The sequence below is a fragment of the Pleurodeles waltl genome, chromosome 11 (genome assembly GCF_031143425.1).
Source record: "Pleurodeles waltl isolate 20211129_DDA chromosome 11, aPleWal1.hap1.20221129, whole genome shotgun sequence".
Taxonomy (NCBI): Eukaryota; Metazoa; Chordata; class Amphibia; order Caudata; family Salamandridae; genus Pleurodeles; species Pleurodeles waltl.
Genome location: NC_090450.1, coordinates 784,443,579 through 784,469,112, shown reverse-complemented (window position 1 = coordinate 784,469,112; position 25,534 = coordinate 784,443,579). Strand labels below are relative to the sequence as shown.

General features: G+C 41.0%; 1 protein-coding gene across 1 annotated transcript in view; it reads right to left on the bottom strand.

Moving 5' to 3' along the window:
- The window catches only part of FBXO21 (F-box protein 21), a 97,935-nt gene that overhangs the window by 48,896 nt on the left and 23,505 nt on the right, over nt 1-25,534 (bottom strand). The window contains exons 4-7 of the mRNA XM_069214502.1: nt 22,630-22,751; nt 7,123-7,269; nt 4,281-4,417; nt 2,012-2,148 (exon numbers count right to left, since the gene is read on the bottom strand). Coding sequence (XP_069070603.1) covers nt 2,012-2,148; nt 4,281-4,417; nt 7,123-7,269; nt 22,630-22,751 — 543 coding nt within the window. The remainder of the gene's footprint in view (nt 1-2,011; nt 2,149-4,280; nt 4,418-7,122; nt 7,270-22,629; nt 22,752-25,534) is intronic.

Here is a 25,534-nt window from a genome sequence, read left to right as displayed (position 1 = left end):
GTTGTGAATTCTTCTATGCGGGTTTGGGAGGAGGGTGTTTTCGCCTGCCTGTCCTTCCCCATGACGCCTGGGGACAGTGTGCAACAAGTGCGGCTAGATCTGTAACGCACCGGTCTGGTCCAGCTCCTTCTCGCAAGGCCTCAATGGTGGCTGAGTTGGGAAGGCCCGATCTCCGGGCTGTGTGTCCGGCAGGCCTGGCAAAATAGGTCCCAGGCAGCTAAGGGCAGCAGGTGGACAGGCACCAGACAATTCTCAACTTGCCCCGCGGGACCCGAGCATCGGGCCGGGCCTAGGCCTTGCACCGCGGGTCCACCTCGTGCCCCGAGGCCCGTAAGCTGCGTGGTCCCGGCAGCCGCAGACCCCACTCATGGTGCCCTCGCACTTCAGGAATCACAAGGGGGCGGCGGCACCTCTCCCAAGCTGATCAGGGGGGTCACTTCTCCCCTTTCTCCACAGTTGGCCCCAGAATAAGGGTAGGGGGTGTAGCTGTCCCTCCCACAGTCCGACATCTGCAGGCTGAAATGCCAGCCTAATCCACCACACTCACCACTCCGTCTCCGCTGGTGCAGACCGGCGCGCACGCCGGTGTCCTCCATGCCTCCACTGCCGGCCCGCGCTTCTCTGCTCCTCCGGGGCAGGCAGCCGCACCACCAGTCCAGGCGAAGGTGGGGGAGGCTGGTCATCATCAAAGTCCCTTTCCCCAGCCCCCAGCAGGTAATCACCAGGCGTACAGTTCCCTGGCAGCACCGCCCGGGCCTAAGAGGCTCCCGCCATCTTGGGCGCCGGCAACCAGGTCACCCAAGGAACCAGCAGCTCCCTCCACTCACGCCGGGGCTCCCCCACAACAGGACTGGGGCCCCAGCACCGGCCCGATGGCTCTCCGGATGGCGTGACTGCGGCGGATGACGGAGTGGTCCAGAGCACTCTTAGAGTGCAACTGCCATCTTGACGCCCCCGCAAAGAAAGTTTTATAGCAGCAATTGACATCATTGTGAACTGATGAGAAAGATGGCCACCCAGCCTTTACTCTTTTTTTATTTCACAATGAAATGCAAATGTGTTCCAAAAACATTTCAAACATTGACTCAAGATTTTCATTTGCTAGAAGTGACAAACCCTCATAACAGTGAAAAGTATAAGGATACAAACTACAGCCGAGCTTAACAGGTCTGTGCTGGGGTCTCTGTCCCTGGCACCTGCTCACAGTAATTGCTGCAGTAGCGCCTCATGAGTCCTCAGTACAGAGGCGGGGTTGGGAGGTGGTAACTAAAAAGGTCCCCTCAAAATCAATTCGTTTTGCTAGAAAAGTCTGAAAGGCAACTTGTAATCTTTGGTCCCAGATTATGTTATTAACAATATTTAACCAAGAAGGTGGGTAGGTTGTTTTTGCACTCAGATATGATAACCTTGAAGGCAACTAGAATTACAGGAACATACATTTTCCTTCTTCATTATTGCATCTCACTTGATGTTCGTCAACACTGACCAAAATAACTGGCTTATCCTCTGACCAGGTAAAGGGAAGATAAACCATTCTGTGTCCCCTCCCAATGACACATCTACAGTAAGACTGAATGTCACTCCCCATTGCATCTACCATGAGCCCATCAAATGTGCGCACACACACACCTGCAGGACCTAATGGTGTATCCCATATCAAGACTCCATTCTAGACACCTAGTTGCAGTCTCTATGCATTATGCTAACCCATTCCTCCATATGGCACGCGCTATCCTTCATACCCATGTACAGCCACTCTCATCAATCTAATTTCAGACCCCACCACACTATAGTAATTTGGTCCTTGACATTTGAACGCAACTGTGAAGAAACTGTGAGTGAAGAAGCCCTTTGCATCCTCACCTAACAGAATGTTTAGCTGTAAAAATACTTATACTATGCGGTATAGAAGCAGGGAATAACCTTTAACTTCAATTAATATAATTATTGGCTAACAAAACTATTTTACCTTCTGAATGTAAATGATATAGTTGCACTCACAGTCCCTTACCCATCTGCTCCTTGGCACCATCTCAGCAGGAAATGGTTAGGGAAGTTGACAGGATGGAGGATGACACCCAGTTGTTCTGCAAGGGTTAGGTAGAGCACCGACAAACTGATGGGGATTCCAGTCTTACGGCTTATAACCTGGGAAATGAAAGCACCATCAGTCAACTTGTTTAAAAGACTTTATTCAGCCAAAATTTTGAAGAAACACAATGCACATGATCAATTGTAGAATTATCCATTAACAACAGACTATGCCACAGAGTAAAGCCACAAGAATAATTCAAAATATATTAGTGAAGATAATGTGCACAAATGTTTTAGAGGTCAGCGGGGTGGTCATTAGAGTACATCGGTGTGTTGTGGTGTGCAGATTATAATTTTTTAGAACTATCAAGCTAAAAGAAATCCCCTAAAGTGTGTTACTGTGGCTACAGAACCTAGATAGAGATAGGGATACTTGATTCCACTCCTCACGCCGGTATTGCAGACGGACCATTGGGTGAGAGTTTCAAATGGTGACCAGCTAATGCTTCACTGATGACTCTGCCAACCCTTAAGGGTCACAATAGGAGTGGCTCTGGAAATGGGCTTGTGTTCCCCCTCTGCTGCTGAAGTTACATGTACTGGGGGTAAGGTAACTTAAGGGTTTGAAGAAGCCCAACCCATTACAAGCCAGACCCTGAGGGTCTACGAAAAAAGAGGAATCACAAGGGAATCTGCATTACTGCATCAGATTCTGCTGGTAGTTCATTTGCCCCAGGTTTATCTACCAAACATTTTTCCTGCTTGAAGAAGGTGTTATTTCTGACTGAGATTACAGTGGGACTGGGTAAAAAGGTATAGACATTGTAATCCCGATAGGGCAGGTATCAGGAGTTCTGGGTCCCATCTGAAATGAGGGTTAACTCGTAATAAGGGCCTAACAGGGGTGGGGAACCCACAAGATTGCCTCTGCCATTTATTTTAAAGAAGCCCTTAACAGCCAAACTATAAAACGTCATCCAAAATACTATGCCTGTGCAGATTTCTGCTACGCGGAACTCCGCGAAGTGCTGAAAAAACTCTGCCGCGCTACGCTGAGTTCCGCAAGCAGAGGAGTTTGTTTAAGTCACTCTGTTTGTGCAGATTTTCAGAGCCAGGAGTTTCTCCTGCACTGTAAACTCAACGCGAATGGCATCACATGGAGCACCATACGGTGCTAACTTTCTTCTGCCATTCGAGTAGTGGCAGCTTCCTCAACGCAAACGGTCATGGCCTACCACAACCGATCACATTCAGAAATTTCACTTGGCAACTTAGCGATTTCTCTAGCTTGCATTTACCAACTTAATGTTGGCGAGTGCGAGAAAAACTCTGCTCCATGTCACTTCGTAGATTTTTTCAGAAAGCAGTGCTCCCAGCGGCGTGGGGGGGGGGAACTCTGCGAACTCCACTGGTGCAGCAGAATTCTTCACCCACTCCTAAAAAATAACTCTGCCCTATACATCTCATTGCACCGCTATTGCTGTCCTATTAATTACCCTGAAGGAGCAACTGAATTATGTTTATTTTACAGCGATTTCTGTCAATCAGAACTAGGGAAAAGGAAGCAAAACACCAAGCAAATATTTTCAGTAGTTTCCTTACATCTTAAGGAATGTGTTCTGAACTTGTTTTGACATATCTGAATTTAAAAAGAGGGGGTGACCACTAAGATTTCAAAAATTGGGTAAAGCTATTTAATCTCGAATCCTGCGACAAAGCAGAAAGAAAACACACCCTTCAAACAACTGACCTATGAGTAATCAACCCACTAGAAGAATGTTTTAACAGTCCCCACAAACTTGAAATCTAGAGGCTAAACCTGTTACTTTTATTTTTATTTATTTTTAACAGCATCAACCACCGTTTGTTTTCCACATGAGAGTTAAAACCACATTATGCAGGTTCAACTAGTTCCAGATACTGAAGTTATTCAGCCAAAAGCCTACATGACTTTCTGCATTTATTTTCTTTATTCCTCATTTTTACACGTTTAAAAAAAAAAACCAAAACATACAAATAAACACCACATAATATGGTGAAAAAGATGCTGTAGTACGAAATAGTTAGGAACAAGAACTCTAAAATGTTGCAATTCTAACTGTAAGAAGGCCATAAACAGGGTTTCCTCACTAAAAAAACCTGGTTGACGTTCTCCCGCAGCAATAACTTCATCACATTTCAAAATTCATCATTTCATGCAGTTTAAGTCATCTCTTCAGACCTCAACCTCTCAAATAGAAGTTTACCTCGTGGATGTACGAGTTCAGAGGATTGTAGTATTCCAGCTCATTACCCTTGTATTTTAGTTGAACATAGAGCACACAATTTATGGCCTCCAGCACCTGCTTCTGCAGATCCACCTCTGTGATTCTCACGGCCAAACCTAAGATAAAAAAAAAGTGACCACTCTTTCACTCAGTGTTTCTAAAGGAGTGTGAGAAAGTTTAATAGACAGACTGAGTGCTCAAACTACAACAAGAGCTAACAGTGCTAGCACTTTTCCTCAATTCCACCTATGCTTATTAAAACAATGAAAGGGGAACACTGCCGATATGTGATGTCAGTACTGACCCCCTCTAGTTATCAAGGTAACATACGCTCCAAGGTGACATAACTCCAACAATGTTTTAATAAACATAATTAGAATTCAAAACAAACAAAAATACCACTGTAACTAAAATTAGGGTTCATTAAAAGGGATAACTGTTTAGAAATAATGTAGCATACATATAACTATTGAAATTCATTTAATAGTATTCAAACGTTTACCAAAGTGTCTGTTAAGGTTCAGTGCTCGAGTTACGATTATAATTTCTTTGTTTTGAAAAAACAATTTAAAACAACAGCTTGTTTTTATTTCACAGAATTTATAAAATTAAAAAATAAACACTGTAAGGGGTTAGGATAAGCATTTCGGTGAGGGTATCACATTTATATCAAAATTAACTTGAATGTAATTTAGTTATATATTGTAGGTACCATTGGTTAGCATTAGGATAAAGGCTTCTGCAATAATTTAAATTGTGCTAACTAATATAAAATTAAATATAAAATATTTACATATAATGAAATACAAACTAAACTATGCTACAGTTAGGTGACCGCTTCTCGCTCTGGTGTAGCTCTTTGGAGGCCCCTGTTGTCGATCTTTTAGATACATGAATGAATTTACTATTTAATTCATGCATCAATACTGTATAAAATACATTCTTGGATTGGTCAGTGGCCATCTCTTTGACTACATATGACAGAGGGTATAATCTATTCTAAAATATATATTTTTAGTATGTTATGTCTCGCTTCTGACTGTGGATATGGCAGCTTTTGATTGTCTTTGTTTATGTTATTTTGCAAGCTGTACTCCACCCCATTTTATTTCACGTTACATGTTGCATGTTATTTACTTCTGTCAGATCACAATAAAAAAAATTGTTTGGTGCAAGATTGTCATGCTTGAGGATATGTCAACTACAGGGATCCATGCATACGTAATCTAGGCCAAGACATCTACATTAGCTTTTTGTGCATATTTATGAGCTACACGAGACAACTGCAGGCGACCTAACATTTGATTACCACAACAGCAAAAGCAGAATTTGGATCAGATACTAAGGGCCAGATGTAGGAAGATTCCAAATAGCGACTTTCAATTTGCGAGTCCCTGCGACTCGCAAATTGCAAGTCGCAATTTGGAAAGCAGAAAGATGTCTCAGACACCTTCTGCAACTCGCAATGCGGTCGCAAAGACCCACCTCATTAATATTAATGAGGTGGGTCGCAATTTGCGACCCCATTGCGAGTAGGGGCACTCACGGGAATGGTGGCCTGCTGGAGACAGCAGACCACCATGTCCGTGACTGCTTTAAATAAAGCAGTTTTTTTTTTTTAAAGTGCAACCCGTTTTCCTTAAGGGAAAACGAGCTGCACTTTGAAAAAAAAAACCGAAACCTTTAGTTTCGGTATTTTTTAGGGCAGGGAGTGGTCCATGGGACCACTGCCTGCTCTGAAAACCTTTTTTTTTTTCCAGACACAAAGGGGAAGGGGTCCCATGGGGACCCCTTCCCGTTTGCGCCTGGGTTACCATCCACTTCAAGTGGATGGTAACTGCGCTTTCATTTGCGACCGCTTTCGCGGTCGAAAATGAAAATGAATAGCATTGCGAGTCGCAAATAGGAAGGAAACACCCCTTCCTATTTGCGAGTCGGAAATGCATTTTGCGAGTCAGATCCAACTCGCAAAATGCATTTCTGCATAGCAAAGAGGCATTTGCGCCTCGCAAACGGCGATTTTCACTATTTGCGAGGCGCAATCTCTTTGCTACATCTGGCCCTTAGTTTGCCCAAAGGTAGGGGTCAGAAATAACAGTAAAGAAAGGCTATTTGATTACATTACCTATTATTTTCTTTAATTACATGTTATTGAGCCCCCCAACCTTACTCTGTAAGTTTTTATGGCAGCTATACCTTCCTCCAGTCCCACCATGCTCCATGCACACCCAATAAGAAAAGGAAAAAACAAAGTGTAAAATGGGAAGAAACGACAATCCATAGGTGAGAAGCACAGAGCTAACATATTTATCCACTACACAAAAGAATCTGAAAGAAGACAAAAGAAAGGACGAGGTGGACTCTAATCACCTGGCTATTCAAACCCCCAAATTATCAAGAAACATTTGCTTACCTTTCAGTCTTTTGCTTAGTACAGCTACTTTATTCCTACCCGATCAAACCCCGATAAGCAAGCACTTCAGTAAATAACCATCACGAATGCCGGCACCAAGTGCCATGCTTAGACAAAAGACCATATGTTAATCAACCCCGGGTTTTGACTGCGTCTAGGTTGGCAGCGAATAAGGTGTATATTGCAGTGCTATCAAGTAACACCTTTAGCAGGTATTAAAGGATACCTTGACCGCAAACAAAAACATAAAAGTCAATCATTTAGGATTGCGTGAGTAAGAGTTGAACTTCATTCTCTTCTGTGTAAAGTGAAAAATAATCACCAGAGGAACTCAAAGGGAATATCTAAACACACCTGCTGTAACAGACTATAATTAAACAGTGGGCTGAACAGTAAAATTATGTGCACCTGTTGCTGGTAACAAACTTGGGTGACGGCTGTTTTTCATCCGCAGGACCTTTTTCACTTTGTCAAGGATGTCGCTGATTTGGGCAGAGACACTCTCCAGAGACACATCAGACAAAGGGTTACAATACTGGTCGATTAAAACAGCACCTGCATCCATGGAAAGTAGAAAGACAGAAATTAAAAGCACCCCTAGATGCCACAAACTTTGAAATTATAGCAGCTACTCTTAGATTAGATTCAGACAATATGGAATACCCTTTACCATCGACTAAATGACCAGAGGGCTCTCCACCTTGGTGGGGGGGGGGTGGAGGGGGGGATGGAGGGGAAAGAGATAAGGAGAAAGGAAGGGAAAACTATGCTTTTCTTGATCTGTTTGTGGTTCTGTGAACTATGCACTGTACCTGACCATACTGCACTCTGACTCTGTGAGCACTTAGGTTATATACATATAAAGATATATTGCACAAACCAGATACATTTTTAAAACACATGGACGGAAGGTAATAAAGTTTCTCAATGCACAACTTCCCGGAACTTGCTTAGCCCTGACTTGAGAAACCAAATGAACCATGCTATATTCAAAGAAACTGAAGTACTTCCATTGCATTAGATCAACTACATTGAAGTCAGTACATTGCAGGAAAGTGCATAATGTGACGTGACATTGTGGTGGGTAGTATTGTATTATTGAGTTTATCTGTCTACAGATATATCTCAGCCTTCATGCGACTGCTCTCAAAAGAAGAATGGTACTCACCAATAGTCTTCAGCTGCGAGTTTCAAGTGAAACCAGAAACTCGCAGAAACTCACAGCTAAAAGGCTACTGGGTCTTGTCAATTTTGTTTTAAGTATGGCCACATGTACACTGATTTGCTTAAAATGGTTCCCAAGGCCAATGAGTTGCACCAGAGGGGATGACTCTTGCAGTAACATGCAGTTTGTTGGACAGTTAGGAAGGCACTGGTCTTTCATTGTTATGCTGGGAATAAGTGCGGTTCTTGAGTAAAACACTTCGGTATGCAGCTCCATTAGAAGAACTGCAACTTGAAACGGAAGACCACATTGACCAGAATGCACGAGGAGGGCTAATGAGTCTGGTTTAGTTCAACAATGGTAAATAGTAATAATAGTAATATGGTACTAAATGATGCATCTTGCACTCAGTGTGTCTGTCTACAAATAGATATTCAATGAAAAGCACAAAGGTTAAAGTAACGTTATAGTTAGGTGAATATGTAAGTGATATCAATGTTTGCACTGAAAAAAACACAGAAATTCACCAGTTGTAGTTGACATAACTTGCGCCCCTTCCATGCATTGTTTAGAACCTCACATTTTACATCACTCATGACATCTAGGATATCATTTATGACATCACTGATGACATTTCAAATTACATAGGGTGACCAGATGTCCCGGATTTCCCCAGACAGTCCCGGTTTTCAGAGGACTGTCCTGGTGTCCTGACGCTTTTGTTCATTTTACATGTCTCAGTTTTTGGGGCAAAGGTACTGAAAACAGTATTTACTCTATGGAGAAAGTTTACTCTCTAGCACACTGTTTGCAGACAGTAGAACTCTCACACTACAGAGTTTTAAAAAGTATCTAATCAGAACAGTGTACTTTCTTTGCAACACTTGGCAAGAAAGAGACTATTTCCTTAAAACTGGCAACATCTAAAGGTGCTTAAGATTATACTACAGCCAGGCTTCATTCTGTGGTGAAAACTTTACAGATACACCATCTTCAGAATGCAAAACAGGCACATGTACATAGCCCAATACCTGGTGCACACAGTTGTCTATGTTACTTAGAAACTGTTATGTTGTGATGATTCTGTCTAATAACATAGGCTGCTTACAACCCCTAGGCCCCGATTATGAGGATAACCTTGTTGTGATGGAACACACTTGTGCAGCGCGATGTGCGCGTTCAGCCCATCGCGCTGCACGAGAACAGTGATCTCGAGTTAGAACGTTGGTGGGAGGCGGTTGGAGAAGGACGAGGCGAGAGCCAGGAGACCTCCCGTCTCCTATACGTGTGTCGTGTTTACCAGGAGCTACTTATTAATAAACCGTGAAGAACCCAATTCCGGTGTGATTCATCTCTACAAATTTGGCGACGAGCTGACCGACACACATTCCCAGAACCCCGTGTGCCACCGTGACCTCTACATGTACGCTGCGCAGGAGTTCATCAATAATCAACAAGAACACACGGAAAGGACGCATCCACAGTATCGGGACTTCACAAAAACAACATAACTAGCATACGGAAGGTAATTGTTATCAATTTATTACCTTCGTTGCTTGCCCTCTGTTTCTCGCGCGCGACCCTCATTTTTTCAAGCTGTTGAAGCTGCGCGAGTACAGAGACGCGTACCGTGCGGCAGTGCTTTATTGTTTATATTGCCTAGCAACGCTCTAGCCTGCGTCCTGCGGCGTGGTGACGCATTGTTATTTCAGACTTCTTGTAAAGCGCTACTGAATGAAACAAAACGACGTGGATAACCTGATCATATACACTACCAAGTATATTTAGAAACAATTGTGGACAAGCATATTTCTAAATAATACAAGATTATGGCATCTGGAAATATATATAATTTGTCTACCCCACAAGCATCCATTCCAGGGTCTGGAGAACCTTTATTAAAATGGGAAGAGTGGCGAGAATATTTTGTCAATTATATCTCCACATTCGATGATGATGAAGAAGAGCTAACGCCAGAAAAGAAAAAGAACATTTTGTTGCATTGCCTAGGTGCTGGTGGCTTAAGAGTGTACAACAAAATAAATAAAAAGGTTAGACTTGCAGGAGATGGAAATGTCTACACGAATGCATTAGATGATTTGGATAATTATTACAAACCAACCGCATGTGTTGCAGTTGACCGATACAATTTTTTTAATAGGAAACAGGCGAAAGACGAACCTATAGAAGACTATGGGGGTTATTCTAACTTTGGAGGAGTGTTAATCCGTCCCAAAAGTGACGGTAAAGTGACGGATATACCACCAGCCGTATTACGAGTTCCATAGGATATAATGGACTCGTAATACGGCTGGTGGTAAATCCGTCACTTTTCCGCCACTTTTGGGACGGATTAACACCTCCTCCAAAGTTAGAATAACCCCCTATGTCTCATCATTGGAGAAATTGGCTATCACTTGCCGGTTTGGAGCGTTACATGACGAACTGATAAGAGATCAAATAGTGATGAGAGCATCTAATGAACACATTCAGGAACAATTATGGGCGAAGGGAGAAAGACCTCTCCAGGAAGTAATTGATATTGTGAAAAGAGCTGAGTTGACAGGAAGGTGTGCAAAAGCTGTTTTGAAGGATGGAAATGACAAAAACACGGAACAGATAGTAGCGAACGTGAGTGGTAATAAGTACCCAACTCACGTTTTAACCAAGAAGAGGTATGGAGATCAAACTGCACCGGAAGAGAAAAGTAACCAATTCAATACTGCAAGGAAAAAATGCTATAGATGCAGTAGAGCAAATCATTTGGCAAATAATAAAAGATGCCCAGCAAGGAATTTGAAGTGTGGGAAGTGTGGTGTGATAGGACACTTCCAGAAAGTTTGCCAGAAAAAATCAGGAGGAAAATTAAAACTGGTACACCAAGAAGAAGATGGTCAAACGAGCTCCTCTGATGACACTGATCTGAATATGTGTGTTTTAAGTGTAAATGATGAATGCATATTATATGGAGACACTAGTTGTAGTATAAAAAAAAAAAAACTATATGTGATGTGTGCATTGGTGGTATCAATATCTCGTTTGTGGCAGATTCAGGTTCACCGTATACCATTATTAATAAAAAAAATGTGGGAAAGAAAATTGGAACATAAGGTGAAGGGTAAATTGGAACGGCCAGATGTATCTCTCAAAACATTTACGGATGAACCAATTGAAATTATGGGCTACGAAATACTGAATTTTGAGTTTAAAGACAGGATGAACAAAGGGAAATTATATGTTTCAGCTACTGGGCCATCAGTTTTGGGGTGGATTGATCAGGGCAAACTGGGCATAACCTTAGATCCTAATAGTGCAGAACCAGTTATGACAATACATTCTAAAGAAGCATGGGGTGAACGTGTTCAAAAAGATTTTCCCACAATTTTCACAAGTGGCATAGGGAAGCTAAAGGGTTTTTGCCATAAGATACAGTTAAAGCAGGATGCCAAACCATGTATACATAAAGTAAGGAACATGCCTTTTGCACTTAAAGAGGATGTAAAGAAGCAGTTAGAAGAGTTGTTAAGGGATGACATCATTGAGAGAGTGGAATCAGCAGAATGGGTGTCACCTTTGGTCGTAGTGAGGAAATCTAATGGAAAACTGAGATTGTGTGTTGACTTGCGCGACCTTAATAACAATATACTAATTGACCAGTTTCCATTACCTAGGATTAATGAAATGTTGGCACTCAGGAAAGGTGTAAAGTGGTTTTCAACTATTGATCTTTCTGATGCGTATCATCAAGTTCGCTTACACCCTGATAGCAGGAAATATACTACATTTGTAACACCTTTTGGGTGTTATAGATACAAAAGAGTACCTTTTAGTTTGGCATCGGCAGCTGCGATGTTTCAAAGACTAATGTATGAACTTTTCAAAGGTATAGAAAATTTGTTGGTATTTCAAGATGACATATTAGTGATGGGAAAAGATAGAGCTGAACATGATAGAAAGATGTTACAAGTGTTGTGTATTTTAAAAGAGAAGGGCTTGACAGCAGAGTTAAGCAAGTGTAAATTTGCGCAGGAACAAGTAACCTACTTAGGACATGTTATCTCTAGAGAAGGAATTAAACCGAAAAGAGAGTTATTAGAGGCAATCAAGGATGCACCTACTCCAAAAAACAAGGATGAAGTGAGGACATTTTTAGGTTTGGTGGAATTTTATGCTAAGTTTGTGAAAAAAAATTCTTCTCACACTTATGAACTGAGACAACTACTTAAGGCGAAAAATAAATTTGACTGGTCCACCCGTCATCAGGAGAGCTTGGAATTTCTTAAAAATAAAGTGTGTAGTGCTCCTCCCCTACAGGGTTTTGATCCAGATTTATTAAGCATAATTACTACGGATGCTAGTTGTAGAGGGGTAGGTGCGGTACTTACACAAAAGGAGGAGAGTGGTAAGGAAGTGACCATTGCTTTTGCTTCCCGCTCTCTAACAGCTGCGGAAGAAAAGTACTCGGTTATAGAGCGAGAAGCACTGGCATGTGCATGGGGTCTAGAGCATTTTAGACAATACGTGTGGGGGAAAAGAGTTATATTGCGCAGTGACCACACACCCTTAATCAAAGTCTTATCTACAAAGGGGTTATATAATGCTTCCCCAAGATTGGCTCGTATATCAATAAGAATGTTTGATTTCAATTACCAAGTACAATATGTGCTGGGGATAAAAATGTAGTTGCGGATCTTTTAAGTAGGTTACCTTTACCATCTAGTGTTCCAGAAGAAAACATTAGTGATGATTTTCTGGTAGCAAATATAACAGAAGAATTCCCAAGTATAACAAAAGAAGAGTGGTACAGCTCACAAAGCAATGATGAATTGCAAAGCAAATTAAGTAAAATGATTTTGGAAGGATGGCCTTGCAAAAGGAATATTGAGGTAGACTTATTGCCTTATTGGGAAGTGAGAAGGAATTATCAATGGAAGAGGGGTTGAATATGAGGAATGGGAGATTGATTCCACCTGAGACATTGCGGGAAAAGCTCCTAGAGGTGTGTCATGAAGGGCATTTAGGAATTTCTAAAACTAAACGGAGGATCAAAAACTGGTATTGGTGGCCAGGGTGTGATTTGGACATTGAGAGGAAAGTCAGGAATTGTAGGGAATGTGAAAATTCTGACAAGACTCAAATTACTCTTAAACCTCCACTTCATCCATTGAAAAGCCCCGATATGCCATGGGAAAGACTAGGCGTGGATATTGTAGGGCCCATTCGGGAACATGAAGAACCTGTATATGCTATTGTTTTAATTGATCATTTCACTAAATGGCCAGAATTGGAAATCATACAGAATGCCAACACCAACAGCATAATTTCGTTTTTGGATAGAATTTTCTAGGTTTACCTAAATGTATTGGAAGTGACAATGGAGCACAATTCACAGCTGTGAAATTGAAGGACTATCTGAGGAGGAATGGTATCACACATAAGACCACATCAGTGTACCATCCAGCAGGGAATGGGGCTGTTGAACGTTTTAATCGAGTGGTCAAAGGTATTATTCAATTGGCAAATAATAATAACCTAATGTGGAAGAAGGAATTGCATAAAATGTTGTGGGCATACAGAATTACACCCCTGGAGAGTACAGGGTCAAGTCCATTTGAACTAATGAGGGGTAGAACAGCTATGTCCAAGGACAATATTGGATGGATGCGGACGCCGAGGAGGAGTGATTGGTCACCTGATACAGTCAAGGAGAAACTTATCAGATCACAAACTGTATGCAAGAAATACCATGACTTAAAGCATAAATGTAAACCAGTGCATCTGGAAATCGGTGATGTGGTGAAGGTAAAGAAATGCAGTTTATTGGGCAAAGATCAGAGTCTGTTTTCTCAACCTATGACAATACAGAATTTTTTTTGTAACTCTGCAATGTTGAATGACGGAAATGTTTGGCATTTGTCATCTTTATCCTTATGTAGGAAAAATTGTAAAGACGCGGGTAAATTAGAGATTATTGAACCCATGAATGCCAAGAGACCGAATTATGAATGGTTGAATGAGGAGAACGAGTCACAAGGAGAACTGTCAGATGTTTCAAGCAGAACCACTAGGATGGATTCATCAGGAGGTGGAAGTGAGGTTGTTTTTCGGGAAGAAAACCATGTGGATTCACAAGGAAGGGAAAATAGTAACAAAGCAAGTAGGGTGGGGCGGTTTGTGGTTAGACCCAAGAAGTTTAATGATTATATATGCGAATGAAGATGGCTGGCTGGCTTAAGACCTATTTTTCACATAGTGAAATAGTATGATTATAGATGAGTTAGGTGCACCATGAGTTAGGTGCACCAGCTAAAAACTTGGTAATGTATATTTTGTAACGTTTATGTTGTGTTTAAGATTTTAGGACGAGTTAGAACGTTGGTGGGAGGCGGTTGGAGAAGGACGAGGCGAGAGCCAGGAGACCTCCCGTCTCCTATACATGTGTGTCGTGTTTACCAGGAGTTATTTATTAATAAACCGTGAAGAACCCAATTCCGGTGTGATTCATCTCTAAAAAACCTGTCCGCCGAACTTCTGACGGGGAGGTTGTGGCCTTACTGGCTACCTCCCCTCAGGACACATTACGACTTTCCCGCTGGGCTGACGGACAGAAACTTTGGTTTCCGCCCGTAAGCCCAGCGAGAAAGTGGGTGCAGTATTGTCGCCAGATCATAATAGAGCCGGCAGCAATGCTTCTGACCTCAGTGGGCACCAGCACCCTCGCAAATCTCACTGTCTGCACAGAAGACAGTGAGCATTGCGGGGGTGCTGGGCAGGAATATGTGACAGAACAACTAGGTCCTAAACAACTATAGCCTAAACCACTACTGCTAAACAACTGAAAAGTCTCTACAACTAAGTACTGAACAACTACGGTCTAAACAATAATTGTGCCTGAATAACAATTGCCTGAACAACTAATATATATATATATATATATATATATATATATATATATATATATATATATATATATATATATATTCTAAACAACTAATAAACCATAAAAACAAAAAAGAAAACCTTACCTTAAAATTAGTTGTTCATGCAATTGTTTTTCAGGCACAATTGTTGTTTAGACAGTAGTTGTTCAGTACTTAGTTGAAGAGACTTTTTAGTTGTTTAGCAGTAGTGGTTCAGGCAAGTAGTGGTTTAGACCTAGTTGTTCAGGATGTTTCCCGCTGGGAAGGGGGACCCCTGCACTGCCCATGCCAAGTGCAGGGGCCCCCCAACGGCCACCTGTACCTGTTCTCCACCAGCCAGCAGGGCGGTGCTGCTGATTGCCACCTGCACTCACTGTCAACCCGTCAGAACCACCGATCCCCGCTAAGACGGCAGTACTCGGACGGTCTGACCGTCAGGGTTGTAATGTGGCAGTCAGACCGCCACAGCAAGTCCTGAACGGCACTGCAAGTCTGGCAAACTAGTGACTGCCAGACTCAAAATAAGGTCTTGTTGTATGCAGAATCTTCGCCCGGTTGAAAACTTTTTTCTACAGAGCCTAAAAACTTGTTTGGAACACGCTGAACACAATCTGTCACCTGTCACATGCAATCATTTGTAACGTGTTCAATACCTCTACACAGCTATGATGTATCAGGAGCACATGTTTTGTAAACACTTACACCCATTAGCTGTACACAGGCTGTACAAAATTAGATAAAGAAGTACTATGGCAGTTATGTGCCACTATATAAACTATAATTCAAACTAACACACCTATTGGTGATGTCATCAATGATGCCACAGAACATGTAATAAGTGATGTAATAAGGGATGTCATAAGCAGTGCATAGTGGGGGCGCAAGTTATAGTTAGCGCTTCTAATTATAATTGGTGAGTTTCTGTGTTTTAGTTTAAAACGTTAAAGTTATCACTGACATGTTCACCTATAATGTTAATTTAGCCTTTGGTCTATTCTGTGAATTTGTAAGGATTTTTTTATTATTTATTAAAAACAGATCCTTTTATCACACCCAGCAAGGTGGTGGCCCCTGGAGCCTGAGGGGGGTTTGCGTGGCCCCCCACATTTTTTATTAGGTAGCCCCTGGGAGGTGGTAATCCCCGGGACCATGGGGGCCTGTGCAGTCTCCCTAAATATATATATTTAATGTTGCCCCCTTTAAGCTCCAACACCCTTCAGCCATGCATGGCATGCCCTTGTCATGCACTGCTAATTATTCCAGGTATTACAGCACTCATGACATCTTTATAACATAATTGATAATATCACTGCAACATTTACAGTAACATTGAGGAGAAAACTGCATGGCTAGGGCACAAGTTATAGCTACCGTAGGGCCCGAGTTATAGTTACTTGAAATAACTAACCATAACAGATGAATTTCTATGGTTTTGTACCTTTAAAATCTGAGGCTAACTATAACGTCGCTGTAACCTTTTTTTTTAAGTGAATTTCTATGTTTTAAAAAAATATGTATTTCTTAACTATAATATCTCTGTAACCTTTGTTTTTCCAGTGAATGAATATATATATATATATATATATATATATATATACAGGGAGTGCAGAATTATTAGGCAAATGAGTATTTTGACCACATCATCCTCTTTATGCATGTTGTCTTACTCCAAGCTGTATAGGCTCGAAAGCCTACTACCAATTAAGCATATTAGGTGATGTGCATCTCTGTAATGAGAAGGGGTGTGGTCTAATGACATCAACACCCTATATCAGGTGTGCATAATTATTAGGCAACTTCCTTTCCTTTGGCAAAATGGGTCAAAAGAAGGACTTGACAGTCTCCGAAAAGTCAAAAATAGTGAGATATCTTGCAGAGGGATGCAGCACTCTTAAAATTGCAAAGCTTCTGAAGCGTGATCATCGAACAATCAAGCGTTTCATTCAAAATAGTCAACAGGGTCGCAAGAAGCGTGTGGAAAAACCAAGGCGCAAAATAACTGCCCATGAACTGAGAAAAGTCAAGCGTGCAGCTGACACGATGCCACTTGCCACCAGTTTGGCCATATTTCAGAGCTGCAACATCACTGGAGTGCCCAAAAGCACAAGGTGTGCAATACTCAGAGACATGGCCAAGGTAAGAAAGGCTGAAAGACGACCACCACTGAACAAGACACACAAGCTGAAACGTCAAGACTGGGCCAAGAAATATCTCAAGACTGATTTTTCTAAGGTTTTATGGACTGATGAAATGAGAGTGAGTCTTGATGGGCCAGATGGATGGGCCCGTGGCTGGATTGGTAAAGGGCAGAGAGCTCCAGTCCGACTCAGACACCAGCAAGGTGGAGGTGGAGTACTGGTTTGGGCTGGTATCATCAAAGATGAGCTTGTGGGGCCTTTTCGGGTTGAGGATGGAGTCAAGCTCAACTCCCAGTCCTACTGCCAGTTCCTGGAAGACACCTTCTTCAAGCAGTGGTACAGGAAGAAGTCTGCATCCTTCAAGAAAAACATGATTTTCATGCAGGACAATGCTCCATCACACGCGTCCAAGTACTCCACAGCGTGGCTGGCAAGAAAGGGTATAAAAGAAGGAGATCTAATGACATGGCCTCCTTGTTCACCTGATCTGAACCCCATTGAGAACCTGTGGTCCATCATCAAATGTGAGATTTACAAGGAGGGAAAACATTACACCTCTCTGAACAGTGTCTGGGAGGCTGTGGTTGCTGCTGCACGCAATGTTGATGGTGAACAGATCAAAACACTGACAGAATCCATGGATGGCAGGCTTTTGAGTGTCCTTGCAAAGAAAGGTGGCTATATTGGTCACTGATTTGTTTTTGTTTTGTTTTTGAATGTCAGAAATGTATATTTGTGAATGTTGAGATGTTATATTGGTTTCACTGGTAATAATAAATAATTGAAATGGGTATATATTTGTTTTTTGTTAAGTTGCCTAATAATTATGCACAGTAATAGTCACCTGCACACACAGATATCCCCCTAACATAGCTAAAACTAAAAACAAACTAAAAACTACTTCCAAAAATATTCAGCTTTGATATTAATGAGTTTTTTGGGTTCATTGAGAACATGGTTGTTGTTCAATAATAAAATTAATCCTCAAAAATACAACTTGCCTAATAATTCTGCACTCCCTGTATATATATATATATATGGAATGAGGGAGACAGCTGGAAAATGCATGCACTATCATGGTGTGCTTAACCTAAAAGGAAAAACTAGTGCTTCAAAAGTGAGCAATGGCAAGACAAGAGTAATAGGGAGGGACAAATACAAGAAGAGGAAGTAAAGTCCACACAAGCTGACAAATAGAAACTAAGCACATGAGTGACAATAAAGCCAACAAATGCTAAGCAGTGGGTGAGCTTTAAGCTCACTGTAAATTGACAATAGGTCTTTTCACCAACACACAGCTTTAGCTGTCTGCTAGATGAGACCTAATAAATCTATAACAAGAATAATTCACAGTGTCATAATTTCAGTATTGAAAAAAACTTAATTATAATTATTCACACCAAAATCAAACTGTTAAGCATCAGACACCATTCTCCCGGTCACACCACTTTACGTCATTTTTCTCCCCACATTGTTCTGAAAATCTCCATCTGCATAGGTCACACTTTTCTCAATTACTACTGCCACATTTGCGACCATCACTCTGTGCGCCCTGCATTTGGCTGTGCATGTAGCCTGCACAATACTATGATCCATTGTGAGAAACCCATAATGACTTTAGCCTCAGCTTCAGAGCTCTCAAATATGAGCAGTCATAAACATCACCCATAACATGAACTCACTGCAACATTACGTTCAAAATATGCAGTATACAAGAGTCATGTTGCATAGCAAAACCTACAGAAGTACAACATCTTTAAAAAAAGTAAATACTCTCATGGAATGCAAGACGAAGTAAAACAAGTGAAAGGTAAACAGGAACTGTATTTGCAGACATGGCTAGATTAAGAGCTTATTTACAGTCATTATTGAGAAATAGACCAGTGTTTTGTCAGTAAAGTTGAAGGAAGGAATACAGAGCCCTATAGAGACCCATTTTAAAGTCAGTTTTTAAAAACTGTTGGCCATTAGACCCTGCGGTGTTGTTAAGACTAGGACATTTCCCTTTCAGACTTTTTTATTTCTATTATTTTGTCCTTTAAAACTCAACATTTTGCTTTCAACGTCATATTTAGACTCTTCTATTGGTTCAAAGTATGAAGGGATAAATGTGCAGAAATGCAAAAAATGTCAGCACCCTGTGCATCTGCTTCATCAACAAGATAATCATGATTGTTTTGACTTATTGCTGATTTAGTGGCTGCTATACCCAACACTGTTTTCGAAATATAAGGTAAGACAGATAATCAGATCCTATAAAATCCAATTATCTGATTATATTTCAGAGAGGGATTTGCACCAGGGATATCAAGGCCTAGTTAATACCATGCATAAGCATCAACTTTAGAAGGAAGAAGTGGCCTCTTGCCGGCTGCTATTATGTTGAAGTCTCAAACAAGCTGTGATGTAAAATAGCAAGTTAGATAGTTCTTAATAAAAGCATATGTGCTGTGGGAACTATCTTGGAAACTCAAGGGCAGTCTTGATATGTATGGCTTTAGATAAAAAGTTCTCATAGCACTTAGAAATAGCTTCAGGGTGATAAGAAATAATTAACAAATGTTAGAGTTTTTATTGGAGTTTTCATTTTCCATAACGTTTTGCTGCACTCATTTTCATATTCTGTGTGGTTACCAACTACATTTTATGCAGTCAGTTAGGAATGTAAAATAAACATTTTAAAATATATCCTGTTTCTTCAGTGCAAATGGTTGGCATTGTATGCATTAAGGAATGTGGGTTTAGAGTTCCACTGTGTCCCTGAATTCATCGTATACGACTGACTGTTACCAGGAAACACTTCCTGCACAGTATTGCTCAGTGGATTGTGGGTTGAGTGGGTTGCAGTAGAAATTGATTTCTAATTCATATCAGCAACGTGACTAAGCCTTTGGGCCTGGGGGTTTAGAAATCTGACCCATGCGACTCAAGGGGTTGGCACCTACAGTGAACTTATCAGCGGGACCAAGCCCTCTTAAAGTCCTGAACTTTCATATACTGAAAGTAGTGAAGATACATGTTAGAAATTGGGTCTTTGATTGGCAGTCAGGTTACCCCCTGTCCAAGCAAGGACCCTCACTCTAGTCAGGGTAAGTCACACATAATCCAAATTATCCTGTGCCCACCCTCTGGTAGCTTGGCACTGAGCAGTTAGGATTAATTTAGAAGGCAATCTGTAAAGTATTGGTGCAATAAATCATACAATAACACCATATAGCACCACAAAAATACACCACATAGTGTTTAGAAAAATATAAAATATTTTATCTGATAAATGCAGGTCAAAACGATTAAAGATGCAATAAGTAAATGCTGAGATATCACTTAAAAAGTGATATAAAGTGTCTTAAGTGTTTTAAAAGCAAACAAAGTCTCTTTCAAGCACAAAGTACCTGGTTCCTGTAAATAATCTCCGCAAAGAACCGCAGAGGAGGAGATGCGTTGAAACAAAGGGGTGTGCGTTGATTTCTCGGGCTGCACACGGCGATTCGTTGTTTAGTTTTCATGCAAGAACGACTATGCGTTGATTTCCGGCACTTGGTCGTGGATCCTCTTCAGGCTGTGGGGTTTTCAGACGCCCCGGGGATGATGCGTGGATCTCCTGCGCTAGCAGGATGAAGCCACAGAAGCTGCGTTGATCCGGTGGGTAATGCGTCAAATTTTCTACTGCACAGCAAGTGCTGCATCGATTCCTCTTTGGAAGTCGGGCTGCGTCGTTACGGCTCGGCTGTGTGTTGATCCAGTGGGCCGTGCGTCAAATTTCTGGTCGCTACGCTGGTGCTGCGTTGAGCTTCTCGTTCTGAAGTCGGGCTGCGTCGTTCCGGTTCGGCATGCAGTGAAATTTTCACCGCGGTGCAGGCTGTGCGTTGTTTCCGGCAGGCTGTACGCCAAATTTTGCTGCAAAAGCAGTCCTTCTTGTAGAAATGAAGTATTTTTGGTCCTGAGGCTTCAGGGAACAGGAAGCAAGCTCTATCAAAGCCCTTGGAGAGCACTTCTTCACCTCAGCCAGAGTGGAGCAAAGCAGGAGGGCAACAGCAAGGCAGCAGTCCTTCCCAGAAAGCAGACAGGTGAGTCCTTTGGGCAGCCAGCCAATTCTTCTTTGCAGGATGCAGGTTCTGGTTCAAGTTTATTTTCCGGGAAGTGTCTGAGTTGGTAGGGGCAGAGGCACTGTTAATATACCCAAATGTTCCTTTGAAGTGGAGGAGACTTCAAAGAGTGGCTTGGAAGTGCACAAGGTCCCCTTTCAGTTCAATCCTGTCTGCCAAGGTCCCAGTAGGGGGTGTAGCAGTTCTTTGTGTGAGGGCAGGCTACTGTCCTTTGACATGCAAGTGTCAGGCCCTCCACCCCCCCAGCCCAGGAAGACCCATTCAAAATGCAGATGTATGCAAGTGAGGCTGAGTATCCTGTGTTTGGGGTGTGTCTGAGTGAACGCACAAGGAGCTGTCAACTAAACCCAGCCAGACGTGGATTGTAAGGCACAGAAAGATTTAAGTGCAGAGAAATGCTCACTTTGTAAAAGTGGCATTTCTAAAATAGTAATATTAAATCCAACTTCACCAGTCAGAAGGATTTTATATCACCATTCTGGCCATACTAAATATGACCTTCCCTACTCCTTTCAGATCAGCAGCTACCACTCAAACAATGTATGAGCGCAGCCCCAATGTTAGCCTATGAAGGGAGCAGTCCTCACAGCAGTGCAAAAACGAATTTAGGAGTTTTACACTACCAGGACATGTAAACTACACAGGTACATGTCCTGTCTTTTGCCTACACAGCACCCTGCCCTATGGGTTACCTAAGGTATACCTTAGGGGTGTCTTATATGTAGAAAAAGGGGAGTTTTCGGCTTGGCAAGTACTTTTAAATGCCAAGTCGAATTGGCAGTGACACTGCACACACAGGCCTTGCAATGGCAGGCCTGAGACAAGGTTAAGGGGCTACTTAAGTGGGTGGCACAATCCGTGCTGCAGGCCCACTAAGTAGCATTTAATCTACAGGCCCTGGGCACATGTAGTGCACTCTACTAGGGACTTACATGTAAATTAAATAGTTCAGCTGGGTATGATCTAATGTTACCATGTTTAAATGGAGAGAGCATATGCACTTTAGCACTGGTTAGCAATGGTAATTAAAACTAGCAAAAACAGTAACTAAAAAAGTGGAGAGAGGCAGGCAAAAAGTTTGGGGTGACTAACCGAAGGCTGTCAGGTCTAACACCACGGTTAGCCTCACTTTGGAATATCTACACATACTCCATCAAAGCAACTGTAGCTAGTTCAAATATTGAACCTTATGGCAATAAAGGAAGCTGATTAATAGTAACATTACAAAGCTGGAAAATTTGGTGCAGTGCATAGACTGTTTATAGCATAGCAGCTGCAAGTATGAATCTCTAAACTGTCAAGATGATGTTCATTAGAACTATTCAGGATGAACGTAGCCAATTGGAAATATGGGTGCATAGACGTATTAGAATAGTTGGAATTGACTGGGTAGAAAGGAGCTCTGCAGAAGTTTAATGTACCTTTTCTTAACACATTGCTATGAAACCTCTGTACACAAATATAAAATGACTGAATAAAAGAGCATTCCGCCATCATCTCCTTTTGACACAGAGCTTGGCCATGCATGAGTTATGTTTTAATGAATAACCAATGAGAAAAGTAGAAGTTTTAAATTGAGTTCCTACCTTCTAAGAGAGACTGGTGTTCTGGAGAGCACTGCAAGAATGCCTTCAGGCTCTTCAGAATGTTCTGCTGCCTGAGGAAGTAGAGGATCTTCTTGGCATAGTATTTCAGTGTCAGCGCCTTTCTGGGGAGAAAACAATCACTTGAAACAAATTCATTAAATGCACATCTCTTAGCTATTTCAATTGTGCCATCAGAGCTGTGTTCCAGTCATCAATATTTACAAGAAACATTAAAATGGTGAAGCACACAGGTCAGTTCATCTAGACAGTCACAAATTAGATAGTACCAAAGAGATATGAATGTGGAGTTACATTTATTTTATTTAAAATGTTGGCAGATATGCTGACTTGGCCTTCACTGCCTAGCAGCTTTACAGTTCAACTCTATGCTAAAGTGTGATCTACAAATAAATCTTCATTACATCCAGTCAAGAAAATATCATTACTAGGACCCTCAGTATCCACGATACAAAGTTTAAGGATATCGGAAATGACTTAATTGTATTCAGATTTAAGAAGTTAAAGAAATAAGTAGCTTATCCAACTTTCTATTACATCAGCAAGGCTGTGCTTTGGCATACTGCTGCAATCAAACATGATGCAATAAGATCATCATGTAATATGTCAGGCTTCATGTTAAACTAGTCTGCTTTCCTTGGCACAGAGAATAATCATCATGCCTCACTGTTACAATCAGGCAACTATTCAAATTCCAAGAGGTACATAACAGAACTTAAATCACGAGGATGTGCTAAATGTATTAACTTACCACTAATGTTCTAAACAATTTAAAACAAATATAGGTATATATTACATAAACTGGGCTTAAATTATACATAAGCATATTGCAAATGTTATATGTTACATACAGGTGGGTGGCTGGAGCCCCCGCAGATCGTTTTGTAACAGGCACAGCGCCAACACCAAGCTCCTAACGACCTACGTATCCAGTGGTAACACTTAATCAACACCATCTTCAGGTTTGCAAGGAAAAGGCTAAAAACTCAACTCGGAAAGCTCTCTGCTCGCTTGTTGTAGGCCGTGAGGCTCTCCATGCACGTTGTAACTATTGAATATCAATAATACTCTACAGAAACAATTTCAGCATACAGAACAAATATGCAGCATAGCTGACAGACAGATTGTTCCAAACTGTCAGGGAAAGCTGTCCCAGATGCAGTGGGCCAACTTGAATAACTAAAAAGTATCTTTGCTAATATTTATGCCAATTGATATTGCAAAAACAGGAAACATAAAATTTATTTTTTTCAAAATCAAACAGCAACATCTATAAAAACTAATGAAAAATCACTTTTAGGAATGAATAAGACAATAAAATAGATGTTCTGAGAGTTTGAGACTGAAGTTCTCATAAAGTACACTGTAACTCACAGATCTTTCAATGGATGGTCTCTTAACATAATGTGTTTTGTATCAACATACAAATAAAGAATTCCATACGAGATTCCCTTTCAAATATGCAAGCAACAGAGCATGTGTATATATTAAAATAAAATATATACACAAACTGTGAAATTTAGCCAATCTTAGGTTGGATCTAAAAACTCTAACTGGTCATACCTCATTATCTACCGCATCTCCAATTAATTCATATAATATTCACTAAAAACTGAAGTTAAAGGATGGTTAGTAGAGTACAGTTAGAAATAAGGCTAAGGTAATACCTCCCATTGTGAATTTAATATATTTTGAAAATTGGTGATATAGCAACTTTAGGGACACCGTCACCAGTACCTTCCCTTTAACTTTAGTTTTTTTTCAGTGAACTCCATTTTCTAGGTTTACAGCTCTAATAAAGGCTGAGGCAAGGATCAGATGGAATATTCTTGTTGTAGCTCATTCATAGGTTTGGGAACATTATATTCTGCAGTATGGCTTTAATTTTCTTTTACATACTTATACACACTCAAAATGATGTTTGTAAATGGTATATTTCAAACTCTGACATGGTTCAAAGGACGTTTGTAGTGGCCTCAATTTCTATTGGTTCCAAATGATTATTCTGTGTTCAAGAAAGGTTATGGGCAACTAGCACACCAGGGCCTTTTTTAAGAAATAAGAAAAATGCTCAATGAAAAAAATCACCTAAGAAAATACACATAATGATGCCAAGAACTACATACTTACAACTAAATTTTCATTAAAAGCGACAATCCTATTGTTTTTTTTTTTTTTTTTTTTAGAAATATCACTGTATTTAGGATCTCCCATAAAACGTTGACATACTGATAAGAAATTTTACACCTGAAAGGTTCAACTGTAGGAGCCATTTCCCACAGGTCTGGTTACAGTTAGTCACAGGGTTGCAAATATGAAGAGTGCAAAATAGGGAGTTTTCTATATAGTAATTATGTCTTATCATATATATCTTCTTGAAATGTCTTTTAGACGTCTACATTTTAAATACAGCTTGATTTTGTTTCACATATTGATTAGTATGGAGTCTAAACTATAAATAAATATTAGGTGTCTACCCTATCTTCAGATGTGGGACTGCGGCTTTATAATACAAAGAAGAGCAAAGTAAAAAGAAAGTCACAAGTTTCTCATTCAGTCACCAATTAGAAAGAAATGTTGATAAAACCAATAAGTCTGGCGTTGGCTGCCAGCCTTTTGGTTTGTCAATGCTTGTTTAGTTTCACAACTGTTTTTTTTTTTTTTAATAAAACCCAGTTATGTTGTGGGGGCTGCCAGGCCTGGCCAATATTTAAAAACAAAACTGGAAAAAAAAAACTTTTTGGGTCTCATAAGGCAGTCATTGCCAGAGTAGTCTCTGGCACTGAGGGGAACTACTTTGTGTGCATTTGTGCCCCTTGTGAAAGAGCAGAATACTATTAGTCAAAGAGCAAGTACTCAATGGATGAAGTGGGTTGATCCAGGCTGT